This window comes from Cetorhinus maximus, unplaced genomic scaffold (assembly GCF_964194155.1).
Source record: "Cetorhinus maximus unplaced genomic scaffold, sCetMax3.hap1.1 HAP1_SCAFFOLD_1062, whole genome shotgun sequence".
Lineage (NCBI taxonomy): Eukaryota > Metazoa > Chordata > Chondrichthyes > Lamniformes > Cetorhinidae > Cetorhinus > Cetorhinus maximus.
The window spans coordinates 98862-114466 of record NW_027597004.1 but is presented as its reverse complement, the minus strand read 5'-3'; the positions used below and the strand labels follow the sequence as shown (position 1 = coordinate 114466).

The window sequence follows — 15605 nt, the reverse complement described above, 5'->3', positions numbered from 1 at the left end:
AGCTCCCTCTACACTATCCTCATCAAACACTCTCAGGACAGATACAGCACAGGGTTAGATACAGAGTAAAGCTCCCTTTACACTGTCGCCATCTAACACTCCCAGGACAGGTGCAGCACGGGGTTAGATACAGAGTAAAGCTCCCTCTACACCTTCCCCATCAAACACTCCCAGGACAGGTACAGTATGGGGTTAGATACAGAGCGAAGCTCCCTCTACACTGTCCCCATCAAACACTCCCCGGACAGATACAGCACGGGGTTAGACACAGAGTAAAGCTCCCTCTTCACTGTCCCTATCAAACACTCCCTGGACAGATACAGCACAGGGTTAGATACAGAGTAAAGCTCCCGCTACACTGTCCCCAACAAACAGTCCCAGGACAGGTACAGCACGGGGTCAGATACAGAGTAAACTCCCTGTACACTGTCCCCATCAAACACTCCCAGGACAGGTACATCACGGGGTTTAATACAGAGTAAAGCTCCCTCTACACTGTCCCCATCAAACTCTCCCAGGACAGGTACAGCACGAGGTTAGATACAGAGTAAAGCTCCCTCTACACTGTCCCATCAAACACTCCTAGGACAGGTGCAGCACGGGGTTAGAATCAGAGTAAAGCTCCCTCTACACTGTCCCATCAAACACTCCCAGGACAGCTACAGCACGGGGTTAGATACAGAGTAAAGCTCCCTCTACACTGTCCCCATCAAATACTCCCAGGACAGATACAGCACGGGGTTAGACACAGAGTAAAGCTCCCTCTACACTGTCCGCATCAAACACTCCCAGGACAGATACAGCACAGGGTTAGATACAGAGTAAAGCTCCCTCGACACTGTTCCCAACAAACAGTCCCAGGACAGGTACAGCACGGGGTCAGATACAGAGCAAATCTCCCTCTACACTGTCTCCATCAAACACTCCCAGGACAGGTACAGCACGGGGTTAGATACAGAGTAAAGCTCCCTCTACACTGTCCCCACCAAACACTCCCAGGACAGGTACAGCACGGGGTTAGATACAGAGTAAAGCTCCCTCTACACCGTCCCCATCAAACACTCCCAGGACAGATACAGCACGGGGTTAGATAGAGAGTAAAGCTCCCTCTACACTGTCCCCATCAAACACTCCCAGCACAGATACAGCACGGGGTTAGACACAGAGTAAAGCTCCCTCTACACCGTCCCCATCAAACACTCCCAGGACAGATACAGCACGGGGTTAGATAGAGAATAAAGCTCCCTCTACACTGTCCCCATCAAACACTCCCAGCACAGATACAGCACGGGGTTAGACACAGAGTAAAGCTCCCTCTTCACTGTCCCTATCAAACACTCCCTGGACAGATACAGCACAGGGTTAGATACAGAGTAAAGCTCCCTCTACACTGTCCCCATCAAACACTCCCAGGACAGGTACAGCACGGGGTTAGATACAGAGTAAAGCTCCCTCTACACTGTTCCCGTCAAACACTCCCAGGACAGATACAGCACGGGGTTAGATACAGAATAAAGCCCCCTCTACACCATCCTCATCAAACACTCTCAGGACAGGTACAGCACGGGGTTTGATACAGAGTAAAGCTCCCTCTACACTGTCCCCATCAAACACTCCCAGGACAGGTACAGCACGGGGTTAGATACAGAGTAAAGCTCCCTCTACACTGTTCCCGTCAAACACTCCCAGGACAGATACAGCACGGGGTTAGATACAGAATAAAGCCCCCTCTACACCATCCTCATCAAACACTCTCAGGACAGGTACAGCACGGGGTTTGATACAGAGTAAAGCTCCCTCTACACTATCCTCATCAAACACTCCCAGGACAGATACAGCACAGGGTTAGATACAGAATAAAGCCCCCTCTACACCATCCTCATCAAACACTCCCAGGACAGGTACAGCACGGGGTTTGATACAGAGTAAAGCTCCCTCTACACTGTCCCCATCAAACACTCCCAGGACAGGTACAGCACGGGGTTAGAAACAGGGTGAAGGTCCTCTATTTTTGAAATTACTTTGGTCTAATTGTCATCTTACCTGCACCACGGTGAGCTTTTTAAAGGAGAGGCAGGTGGGATGGAAGAAGTCGAGTTGTGTGTTGGAGGAGTCTTCATGAGCATTCTGCAGAACCACAGCCACTATCAACACCGCCGTCTGCCCAATCACCACCTCGTCACCCCTAAGGAGACATCGAACACCAGTATAACTCCTGTCCTCACTGAACCCTCTTTGGCACGTCAATTTGACCCCATTTGGAAAGAGTTTCGGTCAGCTGATGTGGGTTAGAATAAACTTCACAGGAGTGACCCAGATAAACAAATCATTAAAATAACCGAACAGGAGAATGCTGACCTTTCTGTGGAGAGATCTAGGGGGTCAAAGAAATGTTTCAGTTTTCAAAAGTGCTGATTAGAGCACGGCTGGAGTTTCTGGGAGCAGTTCCGGGCAGCATGCATTTCGAAGGATATATTCGTCTTGGAGGGCGTGCAGTGTAGATTCACCAGAATAATACCTGGACTCCAGGGTTAAATTCCAAGGGGAGATTATAACAAACTAAGGCTGCCTTCCCTGAATTTAAATGACTGCGGGGTGATCTAATCAAATCTTTCAAGAGGGTTGGCTGGCTGGCAGAAAACACAGGATGTATAATTGTGTCTTTTTCAGATTGGCAGGTTATGTGACAAATGGAGTCCCACAGGCGTTTATGCTGGGGCCTGGCTTTTTACAATTTATATCAATGGCTTAGATGAGGGGAGTGAAGGCATGTTGCTAAATTTGCAGATGATAGGTAGGAAAGTATGTTGTGATGAGGACATAAGGAGGTTGCAGATGGACACAGATAGGTTGAGTGGGTGGGCAAAAATTTGGCAGATGGAGTATAAAGTGGGAAAATGTGAAAAAATTGTTCACTTTGTCAGGAAGAATAAAAAAGCAGAGCGTTACTTAAATGGAGAACAGCTGTAGAATCCTGAGGTGCAGAGGGATCTGGGTGTTCCAGTGCATGAGTCACTAAAAGTTAGTATCCAGGTACAGCGAGTAATTAAGAAGGTTAATGGAATGTTATCCTTTATTATGAGAGGGATTGAACATAAAAGTAAGGGTGTTGTGCTTCAGTTATATAGGAGATTGGTAAGACTGCACCTCGAATACTGTGAGCAGTTTTGGTCTCCTTATTTAAGGGAGGATGTAAATGCACTGGAGGCATTTTAAAGGAAGTTTAGTAGATTGATACCTGGAATGAGTGGGTTGTCTTATGAGGAAAGGTTGGACAGACTGTGTTTGTTTCCACTGGAGTTTGGGTGCGGGGTGATTTGTTTGAAGTATACAGGTTCCTGAACGGCCTTGACAAGGTGGACGTGGAAAGGATGTTTCCTCTTGTGGGTGAGTCCAGAACTAGGGGGCAGTGTTTAAAAATTAGGGGTCACCCTTTTAGGACAGAGAAGAGGAGAATTTCTTTCTCTCAGGGGGTTGTGCGAGTTTGGAACTCTCTGCCTCAGAAGGCAGTGAAGGTGGGGTCATGGAATATTTTTAAGGCAGAGGCAGGTAGATTCTTGTTAGGCAAGAGAATCAAAGGTTATCAGGAGTAGATTGGAATGTGGAAATTGAAACACAAACAGGTCAGCCATGAACATACTGAATGGCAGAGCAGGCTCGAGGGGCCGAATGGCCTACTGATGTTCCTATTTCACACGTTTAGGAAATGGAGACAGTTTAAGCAAGCTATATTTGTATTTGTGGCTGTTAGGAATGAGTTTTAGCTTTAAAGGTTAAGTTTGATTTGTATTTCTGTATTTGCATGTTGAGAAAAGGTCAAATTGAATCTTAGTTTCACTGTAAAAGGTGCCTGCATTTCCAATGAGTTTCTAACGACTGTTGAAGAGAAGTCAAAGCAAACACAAGAATAGAAGAAACTGTGCTGTTGCCTAGCAACACAGGTCCAGAGACACACTCACACAGAAAAAACAGCAGTTTGAGTGCAGTAGAAATAAGGTGCCAGGACATGAAAAGGGACCGATAGCAGGTTCCACACTGAAGAAGAAAGTCCCCAAAATCCAGGGGAGTGGAACAGGAGAAAGTCCCAAGAAGGCCTTCTAGTCAAAGGAAGGACAGGAACCTGGAAAAGGTCCTGTCAGTGAAGTTAAGGGTGAGGAGCAGCGGAAGGCCCCAAGCTTCAAGCTTAAAGGAAAAAAAGCTGCGAGAAGCAGATTTAAAGCGAGAGGCCAGCAGGCGCAGAGATGGCTGAAGGTCTGTAACTGTTTGCTATGGGCAGGTAAAGCAGTGGTGAATCAGTGAGAGAGAGAGAGAGAGAGAGTGCGTGGAAGACAGCTTGAGTGCTTGTGGTGACCCAGGACAGACGAACATTGGAAGGAGAGTTCGAAACCCTGGAGGTGAACACTTGTGGAAGGCGTCTCAGAGAAAGCGCCAATTTGGGAGATGATTGCAAAGTGAGTTCATGGAAAGTGGAGTTTGGGAGCCCTCGTGTGAAAGACGGAATTCAGTGAGACTGGTTAACTCACAGTGTGAGAAGCATCTATTGATGAGAGATCGATTGCATCTGTCGAGGGTGGCATCTGTCAATTGGTTTAAGAGTGTGGTGTGTCTGACCACAAGTTACCAATCAGTTTACATGGACTGTGTACTTACTGTAAACATTAGAGTAAAGATAGCTTTTGTAACTCATGCTATCCTTACAAATCTGTCTATATCAGTAAAGGTACAGTTATGGGTGAAGGAGTATTGTAATATAGTTCATGCTTTCTTGTTAAATAAATGTTTTACACTTTTGTTAGAAGTTGATCAGCTGACTCCTGTGACTCTGTTCAGTAGCCACTCTCCACGTATTTAAACAAACAAATAAAAGTTAGGATCCGTCAAGCTGGGATCCACCCTGGGATCAGGCTTGACCTGCAGTGACAAAAACCAAACTCAGCAGGTCCGACAGCATCTGTGGAAAGGAAGACAGGTTTAACGTTTCCAGTCCGTATGACTCTTCATCAGAACCCGCAGTAACGTCAGCTGGGATCGTAACAGTATGTACGGATGTAAAACATACTTCAGAGAATTCCATAAATGAAGAAGATATATCATTAGGAAGTAAATGAGATTCCCAACTTCCAATGTGGAGAGTTGATTAGAATACTTAGTTTAATATTTACCGATAAGTGGTCAATAGAAAAACTATTTTGACTAAAATATTTAGGAAAAAATTCATGACCCAAGATGGGATTTGAAATGATGTTCCTGGGATTGAACTATCCAGGCTGAGTGGTAAACCCCTGCACAAAGCTGTTATACACTCGATCTAGTTTAAGGAGACAACACACAAAATCTCAGTGTGATTCCCTATTCAGATTGGGAAGCGGGATGAATTGTTGCCGGTGAGTGATATTTCCCTATGTGCGACAGTGAAATCGATGTCCATCCAAACTCCTGAGACCGATCTGAAAGGAAATTTCACTGTCACACAGAGCAAAATATAACTCACTGGCAACAATTCAGCACATGTGCTGGTGACCACGGTGTGGGCCGAGTGGGCACGTGGGACTGTTCCTGACTGTTTCTGGTCAGCGGCAGGAGTTACAGTGAATGAGGACAGACTTCTACACACCAAGGCTGTTAGATGTTTGAAATTCTCTTCTGCAAACGACAGGTGGTGCGAGGTGAATTGTTCATTTTAAAGCTGTAAGACTGATAAGTTATTGTTAACTAAAGGGGATTCTTTATTTTCTCTCTCAGGATGTGGGAGAAGCTGGCTCAGTATTTATTACCCATCCTTAATTGCCCTTCAGAAGGTGGTGGTGAGCCACCTTCTTGAACGGCTGCAGTTACATATGAACATACGAGTTAGGAGCAGGGGGAGGCCACTCGGCCCCTCGAGCCTGCTCCACCATTCAATAAGCTCATGGCTGATCTGAATGTAACCTCACCCCCTCATTTCTGTCTACCCCCAATCACCTTTCACCCCCTTGCTAATCAAGAAACTATTTAGCTCTGCCTTAAAAATATTCAAAGACTCTGCTCCCACTGCCTTTTGTGGAAGAGAGTTCCTTAGACTCTGAACCCTCAGAGAAAAAAATTCTCCCCAACTCTGTCTTAAATGAGTGACCCCTTATTTTTAAACAGTGACCCCTCGTTTTAGATTCTCCCACAAGAGGAAACATCCTCTCCACCTCCACCCTGTCAATACCCCTCAGGACCTTAAAGGTTGTAATTAAGTTGCCTCTTGCTATTCTAAATTCCAGTGGATACAAGCCTAACCTGTCCTGCCTTTCCTCATAAAACAACCCCCCCACCTTTCCTGGTATTAGTCTAGTAAACCCTCTCTGAACTGCTTCTAACGCATTTACACCTTTCTTTAAGTAAGGAGGCAAGTACTGTTCACAATACTCCAGGTGTGGTCTTAGTACCCTGTACAACTCAAGCATAACCTCCCTACTTTTGTAATCAATTTCCCTCACAATAAATGATAACATTGTATTAGCTTTCCTAATTACCTGCTCTACCTGCATACTCACCTTTTGTGATTCATGCACCAGGACACCCAGATCCCTCTGAATCTCAGAGCTCTGCAATCGCTCACCATTTAGATAATAAGCTTCATTTTTATTATTCTTGTCAAAAGGAAAGTTTTCACATTTGCCTACCTTATACTCCATTTGCTGGAGCTTTGCCCACTCATTTAACCCATCTCTGTCACTTTGTAGCCTTTTACTTTCCAACCTATCTTTGTCTCATCAGCAAATTTAGCAAACATTCCTCCGGTCCCTTCATCCAGGTCATTTATGTAAATTGTGAAAAGCTGGGGTCCCAGCACTGATCCCTGTGACACACCACTCATCATATCCTGCCAACCATAAAAAGACCCATTTATGCCAACTCTCTGCACCCTGTTAGCTTGCCAATCTTCTATCCATGCCAATATGTTACCCCCTTCATCATGAGCTTTTATTTTCTGCAATAATCTGTGATGTGGCACTTCATCAAATGTTTTCTGGAAATCTAAGTACAGTACATGGACTGGCTCCCCTTCATCCACAGCACATGTGACTCCTTCAAAGAATTGGTTAAACATGATTTCCCTTTGTTGACTCTCCCTGATTGCCTTGAATTTTTCTAAGTGCCCTGCTATAACAGCTTTAATAATTGCTTCTAAAATGTTCCCTGTGACAGATGTTAAGCTAACTGGCCTATAGTTTACAGCTTTCTGTGTCCCTCCCTTTTTGAATGAAGGAGTTATGTTTGCTATTTTCAAATCTAATGGAACCTTCCCTGAATCTAAGGAACTTTGGGAAATTAAAACCAGTGCATCAACAATCTCACTAACCACTTTTTTCTAGACCTTAGGGTGAAGCACATCTGGACCTGGGGATTTGTCAGCCCGCAGCCCCAACTATTTGCTCAATACCACTTCCCTGGTGATTGTAATTTTCCCCAAGTTCCCCCCTCCCTTCCATTTCCTGATTTACAGCTATTTCTGGGATGTTGTGTCGTCTATGGTGAAGGCCAAAGCAGAATACCTGTTTAATTCATCCACCATCTCCCTACGTTTTATTATTGCATTATCAAGTCCATATGACTCTTCTTCAGAGCTGGGCTGACCTCTGATGAAGATGCATACAGACTCAACATGTTAACTCCGTATCTCCCTCCACGGATGCTGTTAGACCTGCTCACTTTTTCCAGCACTTTGTTTTCATTATGGCGAATTAACTACTCAACTCCTGCAGCTGAGAGTGAGTTTACCCTGCCTAAACAGCAGGAAAGAAAGATTTTAGCCCGCTTACACAGTCCTTTCCAGTTACTGCTAATTCCAGGCTAGACTAGATTTTAAGAGCAAAATTTAAGAGCAGAATTAACACTTAAAACTCCCACCTCACCAAACTCCAAGGGCAGAATGTTGCCGTGGGTGAGCAGGGGGCGGGGCCCACTCGCCGACATGTAAAATGACGCGGTGATGTCGGGCGGAACCCCCGATGTCATCCCGCCCCATTTAAATTTTCAGGAAGGCGAGAGCACAGCAAAATCAGCTGTGGGCCCGCCGACCTGTCAATGGCCAATTGAGACCATTGACAGGATCATTGAAACAGTTAAAGGACCTGCCCGTCCAACCTTAAGGCTGGTGGGTCGGCCAGGAGCCCCGGCGGGAATAGAGAAAACATGAAACCTCATCCAGCGGCGGGATGGGGCTTCATGCAGAGTTTTAAAAATGTTAATAAAGTTATAGTGTAAATTATGAACATGTCCCGTCTCATGTGACATTGTCACATGAGAGGGGCAAGTTAGGCAATTTCTTTTTTCTATTTTTAACATTTTTCACAGTGGAAGCGATGTCCCTGAAGCTGCACTTAGCCTCAGGGTGATGTGCGCTCCTTCGTGTGCATGTGGGAAAGAGCGCACTCTCGCTTTTGGGGAATCCCCCCGCTGCCCGCACAGGGAGTGCATAGCGCTTCCTGCCGGGCGTCACGCTGGGGGGGCTTTAATTGGCCCACCCACGTAAAATGGCGGCGGGGCCCATTTCTCCGGCGGGGATCAGCTCCCTGCCCACTGGAGATTGGAGCAGGCCCACCCACCCGACAGGCAGGAAATCTTGCCCCAAGTCTTCACTCAGTTAGTCGGCTGCACTCTGCAGTTAAGGGATTCAGGGACATGGGGCAAAGCCCGTTGGATGGAGTTAAGATACAGATCAGCCCTGATCTCACGGAATGGCAGACTAGCTCGAAGGGCTGAATGGCCTCCTCCTGTTCCTGTGTTAAGTTTGATGGGAGTGATTGGCCGCCTCTTGTCGCTGTGTATCAGGCTCGAGGGGCTGAACAGCCTCTTCCTATCGCTGTGTAACAGTCTCAAGGGGCTGAATGGCCTTCTCATGTTGCTGTGTGAACCCATGGGGAGGGGGAGAGCCTCAGACTCAGATGGCACTATTTCTTTCTGCTGAAGCAAGATGTGTGTTGAAAAGGAGTAAAATTTAAACTCTTTCACCCAGGCCACAGGAATTCCCTTCACCCTTCACCTTTCACACCTAGAATCAGTGAGTAAGGAAATGGTTACCAAGGTCTTACCCTGAGAAGTTGAAGGCGACTCTCAGATAGTCCACACACTCATTATCCACTCCACAGTCCTTCTCGAATGGGAGCTGCAATAGTGGAAAAGGTGCGGAATGAGTCTCTTCCCACTCCAACTCCAACTCAGCATGTCACACAAATCACTCAGCATGGCCTGTACCTAGCATCCTGTCAAAAATACTGTGTCTCTACTGATGTTAATCCAGCTCCCTCACACTGTCACTCAGTAACCCCTATCCCTCCAGCACCCTGTGTTACTGACTGTATCTCTACTGATGTTAATCCAGCTCCCTCACACTGTCACTCAGTAACCCCTATCCCTCCAGCACCCTGTGTTACTGACTGTATCTCTACTGATGTTAATCCAGCTCCCTCACACTGTCACTCAGTAACCCCTATCCCTCCAGCACCCTGTGTTACTGACTGTATCTCTACTGATGTTAATCCAGCTCCCTCACACTGTCACTCAGTAAACCCTCTCCCCCCAGCGCCCTGTGTTACTGACTGTATCTCTACTGATGTTAATCCAGCACCCTCACACTGTCACTCAGTAACCACTCTCCCCCCAGCGCACTGCGTTACTGACTGTATCTCTACTGATGTTAATCCATCTCCATCACACTGTCACTCAGTAATCCCTCTCCCCCAGCGCCCTGTGTTAATGACCGTGTCTCTACTGATGTTAATCCAGCTCCCTCACACTGTCACTCAGTAACCCCTCTCCCCCAGCGCCCTGTGTTACTGACTGTATCGCTACTGATGTTAATCCAGCTCCCTCACACTGTAAATCGGTAAACCCTCTCCCCCCATCACCCTGTGTTACTGACTGTGTCTCTACTGATGTTAATCCAACTCCCTCACACTGTCACTCAGTAACCCCTCTCCCCACAGCGCCCTGTGTTACTGACTGTATCTCTACTGATGTTAATCCAGCTCCCTCACACTGTCACTCAGTAACCCCTCTCCCCCAACACCCTGTGTTACTGACTGTATCTCTACTGATGTTAATCCAGCTCCCTCACACTGTCACTCAGTAACCCCTCTCCCCCCTTCACCCTGAGTTACTGGCTGTATCTCTACTGATGTTAATCCAGCTCCCTCACACTGTCACTCAGTAACCCCTCTCCCCCCAGCACCCTGTGTTACTGACTGTATCTCTACTGATGTTAATCCAGCTCCCTCACACTGTCACTCAGTAACCCATCTCCCCCCAGCGCCCTGTGTTACTGACTGTATCTCTACTGATGTTAATCCAGCTCCCTCACACTGTCACTCAGTAACCCATCCTCACCCAGTGCCCTGTGTTACTGACTGTATCTCTACTGATGTTAATCCAGCTCCCTCACACTGTCACTCAGTAACCCATCCTCACCCAGTGCCCTGTGTTACTGACTGTATCTCTACTGATGTTAATCCAGCTCCCTCACTCTGTCAGTTAGTAACCCCTCTCCCCCAGCGCCCTGTGTTACTGACTGTATCTCTACTGATGTTAATCCAGCTCCCTCACACTGTCACTCAGTAACCCCTCTCCCCCCAGCGCCCTGTGTTACTGGCTGTATCTCTACTGATGTGAATGCAGCTCCCTGACACTGTCACTCAGTAACCCTCTCCCCCAGCACCCTGTGTTACTGACTGTATCTCTACTGATGTTAATCCAGCTCCCTCACACTGTCACTCAGTAATCCCTCTCCCCCAGCACCCTGTGTTACTGACTGTATCTCTACTGATGTTAATCCAGCTCCCTCACTCTGTCACTCAGTAACCCCTCTCCCCCCAGCGCCCTGTGTTACTGACTGTATCTCTACTGATGTTAATCCAGCTCCCTCACACTGTCACTCAGTAACCCCTCTCCCCCAGCGCCCTGTGTTACTGACTGTATCTCTACTGATGTTAATCCAGCTCCCTCACACTGTCACTCAGTAACCCCTCTCCCCCCAGCGCCCTGTGTTACTGACTGTATCTCTACTGATGTTAATCCAGCTCCATCACACTGTCACTCAGTAAACCCTCTCCCCCCAGCGCCCTGTGTTACTGACTGTATCTCTACTGATGTTAATCCAGCCCCCTCACACTGTCACTCAGTAACCGCTCTCCCCCAGCGCCCTGTGTTACTGACTGTATCTCTACTGATGTTAATCCAGCTCCATCACACTGTCACTCAGTAAACCCTCTCCCCCCAGCGCCCTGTGTTACTGACTGTATCTCTACTGATGTTAATCCAGCCCCCTCACACTGTCACTCAGTAACCGCTCTCCCCCAGCGCCCTGTGTTACTGACTGTATCTCTACTGATGTTAATCCAGCTCCATCACACTGTCACTCAGTAACCACTCTCCCCTCAGTGCCCTGTCTTACTGACTGTATCTCTTACTGATGTTAATCCAGCTCCCTCACACTGTCACTCAGTAACCCCTCTCCCTCCAGCACCCTGTGTTACTGACTGTATCTCTACTGATGTTAATCCAGCTCCCTCACACTGTCACTCAGTAACCCCTCTCCCCCCTTCACCCTGAGTTACTGGCTGTATCTCTACTGATGTTAACCCAGCTCCCTCACACTGTCACTCAGTAACCCATCCTCACCCAGTGCCCTGTGTTACTGACTGTATCTCTGCTGATGTTAACCCAGCTCCCTCAATCTGTCATTCAGTAACCCCTCTCCCCACAGCGCCCTGTGTTACTGACTGTATCTCTACTGATGTTAACCCAGCTCCCTCACTCTGTCAGTTAGTAACCCCTCTCCCCCAGCGCCCTGTGTTACTGACTGTATCTCTACTGATGTTAATCCAGCTCCCTCACACTGTCACTCAGTAACCCCTCTCCCCCCAGCGCCCTGTGTTACTGACTGTATCTCTACTGATGTTAGTCCAGCTCCCTCACACTGTCACTCAGTAACCCCTCTCCCCCCAGCGCCCTGTGTTACTGACTGTATCTCTACTGATGTTAATCCTGCTCCCTCACACTGTCACTCAGTAACCCCTCTCCCCCCAGCGCCCTGTGTTACTGACTGTATCTCTACTGATGTTAATCCAGCTCCCTCACACTGTCACTCAGTAAACCCTCTCCCCCCTTCACCCTGTGTTACTGACTGTATCTCTACTGATGTTAATCCAGCACCCTCACACTGTCACTCAGTAACCCCTCTCCCCCAGCACCCTGTGTTACTGACTGTATCTCTACTGATGTTAATCCAGCTCCCTCACACTGTCACTCAGTAACCGCTCTCCCCCCTTCACCCTGTGTTATTGACTGTATCTCTTACTGATGTTAATCCAGCTTCCTCACTCTGTCACTCAGTAACCCCTCTCCCCCAGCGCCCTGTGTTACTGACTGTATCTCTACTGATGTTAATCCAGCTCCCTCACACTGTCACATAGTAACCCCTCTCCCCCCAGCACCCTGTGTTACTGACTGTATCTCTACTGATGTTAATCCAGCTTCCTCACTCTGTCACTCAGTAAACCCTCTCCCCCAGCGCCCTGTGTTACTGACTGTATCTCTACTGATGTTAATCCAGCTCCCTCACACTGTCACTCAGTAACCCCTCTCCCCCCAGCGTCCTGTGTTACTGACTGTATCTCTACTGATGTTAATCCAGCACCCTCACACTGTCACTCAGTAACCCCTCTCCCCCCAGCGTCCTGTGTTACTGACTGTATCTCTACTGATGTGAATGCAGCTCCCTCACACTGTCACTCAGTAACCCCTCTCCCCCCTTCACCCTGTGTTACTGACTGTATCTCTACTGATGTTAATCCAGCTCCCTCACACTGTCAGTCAGTAACCCCTCTCCCCCAGTGCCCTGTGTTACTGACTGTAACTCTACTGATGTTAATCCAGCTCCCTCACACTGTCACTCAGTAACCCCTCTCTCCCCAGCGCCCTGTGTTACTGACTGTATCTCTACTGATGTTAATCCAGCTCCCTCACACTGTCACTCAGTAACCCCTCTCCCCTCAGTGCCCTGTCTTACTGACTGTATCTCTACTGATGTTAATTGAGCTCCCTCACACTGTCACTCAGTAACCCCTCTCCCCCCAGCGCCCTGTGTTACTCACTGTATCTCTACTGATGTTAATCCAGCTCCCTCACACTGTCACTCAGTAACCCCTCTCCCCCAGCGCCCTGTCTTACTGACTGTATCTCTACTGATGTTAATCCTGCTCCCTCACACTGTCACTCAGTAACCCCTCTCTCCCCAGCTCCCTGTGTTACTGACTGTATCTCTACTGATGTTAATCCAGCTCCCTCACTCTGTCACTCAGTAACCCCTCTCCCCCAGCGCCCTGTGTTACTGGCTGTATCTCTACTGATGTTAATCCAGCTCCCCCACACTCTCACTCAGTAACCCCTCTCCCCCCCAGTGCCCTGTCTTACTGACTGTACCTCCTGAAATGTCAATCCCGTTAAACTATACCTTGTATCTCTGTGATGTTTCGCTGTACTTGTTGAGAATGGGTCGGAGCCCCTTGCTCCCAGGAATGACCTCACCAGCCAGAGTGAAGTTGAGTGAGAACTCAATTGGATCAAAGTAATCCTTGACACAATTCTGTGAGAGGGAGAAACAATAAGCCATTGAGAAAGACAGAAAACCTGACCTTAACTACAGCCACAAAAAATTCAGGAGCATTTGTGACATTGTTAAGTGTTCTGAGCAATGTCTCACGAATTGAAAGGCTGGGAACTGAAACAGAGTCAGTTTATTCATACTTGTTAAACGTTAAAAACCCATGACAGAATTATATTTTTGATGAATAGTTTGTTATGATCTGATAATTGCTGCATGTTATTATACTATTGTTTGAGATTTTACGATGTATAATTTGACATACATAACAAGAAAGAAAACACTTCAAAAAGCCAACATTTGATTGGCTGTGGCTACGTTCGAGATATTCTGTGGGGTTTATAGTGAGACAGGATATGGTAGAAGGCGGCTGCTCAGACAATTACCATCGAGCTGAGAAAGCAGCTCGAGCCCTTCATTTACAGAATAAGAATATGGCAGAGCAGTTAAACAACTAATTCAGTTCTGTCTTCATGGAGGAAGACACACAGAACTTCCCAGAAACACTAGGGAACCAAAAGTCTAGTGAGAAGGAGGAATTGCAGGAAATTAGTATTACAAAAACAATAGTGCTGGAGAAATTAATAGGACTGAAAGCCGATAAATCCCCAGGGCTGATAATCTACATCCCAGGGTACTGAAGGAGGTGGCTATGGAAATAGTGGATGCTTTGGTTACCATCTTCCAAACTTCTGTCGATTCTGGAACAGTCCCAACAGATTGGAGGGTGGGAAATGCAACTCCATGATTTAAAAAAGGGAGGAGGGAGAAAACAGGGAATTACAGACCGGTTAGACTAAGGTCAGTGGGAGGGAAAATACTAGAGTCTGTTATAAAGGATGTGATAACAGGACACTTAGAAAATATCAACGGGATTAGGCAAAGTCAACATGGATTTATGAAAGGGAAATAGTGTTTGACAAACATACTGGAGTTTTTTTGAGGACATAACTAGGAGAATAGATAAGGGAGAAGCAGTGTGTGTGGTGTATTTGGATTTTCAGAAAGCTTTTGATAAAGTTCCAGATAAAAGGTTAGTGTGTAAAATTAAAGCACATGAGATTGAGGGTGATATATTGGCACGGATTGAGAATCGGTTAGCAGACAGCAAACAGAGTAGGGATAAATGGGCCTTTTTTGGAGGGGGAAGCGGTGACTATTGGGGGATCAGTTCTTGGGCCCCAGCTGTTCATAATATATATCAATTATGTGGATGAGGGAACCAAATATAATATTGCCAAGTTTGTTGATGACAGAAAACTAGGTGGGAACGTGAGTGGTGAGGAGTGTATATAGAGGCATCTAGGCGATTTCGACAGGTTGAGTGAGTGGGCAGATGCAGTATAATGTGGATAAGTGTGAAGTTATCCACTTTGGAAGGAAAAAGAGACTGGCAGAGTATTATTTAAATATGAGAGACTGGGAAATGTTGATGTACAAATGGACCCGGGTGTCCTTGTACACCAATCACTGAAAGCAAGCATGCAGGTGCAGCAGCAGTTAAGAAGGCAAATGGTATGTTGGCGTTCATTGTGAGAGGACTTGAGTACAGGAGCAGGATGTCTTACTGCAGCTGTAAAGGGCCTTGGTGAGACCACACCTGGAGTATTGTGTGCAGTTTTGGTCTCCTTATCTAAGAAAGGATATGCTTACCATAGAGGGAGTGCAGCGAAGGTTCACCAGACTGATTCCTGGGATGGCAGGATTGTTGTATGAGGACAGATTATGCCAACTAGGCCGGTATTCACTGGAGTTTAGAAGAATGAGAGGGGATCTGATTGAAACATATACAATTCTGACAGGGATGGACAGACTGGATGCAGGAATGAGGTTTCCTCTGGCTGGGAGGGGGTCTAGAACAAGGGGTCACAATCTCCGGATACGGGGGAGGCTATTTAGGGCTGAGGTGAGGAGAAACTACTTCACTCAGGGGGTGGTAAAGCTGTGGAATTCTCTAGCGCAGAGGCCAAGTCAC

The 15605-nt window shown here is 47.1% G+C and overlaps 1 protein-coding gene across 1 annotated transcript in view; it reads right to left on the bottom strand.

Annotated features, from left to right (window-relative positions):
• Positions 1-2043: 2043 nt before the first annotated feature.
• LOC144675631 (integrin alpha-M-like) overlaps positions 2044-15605 on the bottom strand; it is a gene marked incomplete at its 3' end in the record, with an annotated part of 112250 nt that continues 98688 nt past the window's right edge. The window contains exons 15-17 of the mRNA XM_078536272.1: positions 13481-13612; positions 9063-9136; positions 2044-2185 (exon numbers count right to left, since the gene is read on the bottom strand). Coding sequence (XP_078392398.1) covers positions 2044-2185; positions 9063-9136; positions 13481-13612 — 348 coding nt within the window. The remainder of the gene's footprint in view (positions 2186-9062; positions 9137-13480; positions 13613-15605) is intronic.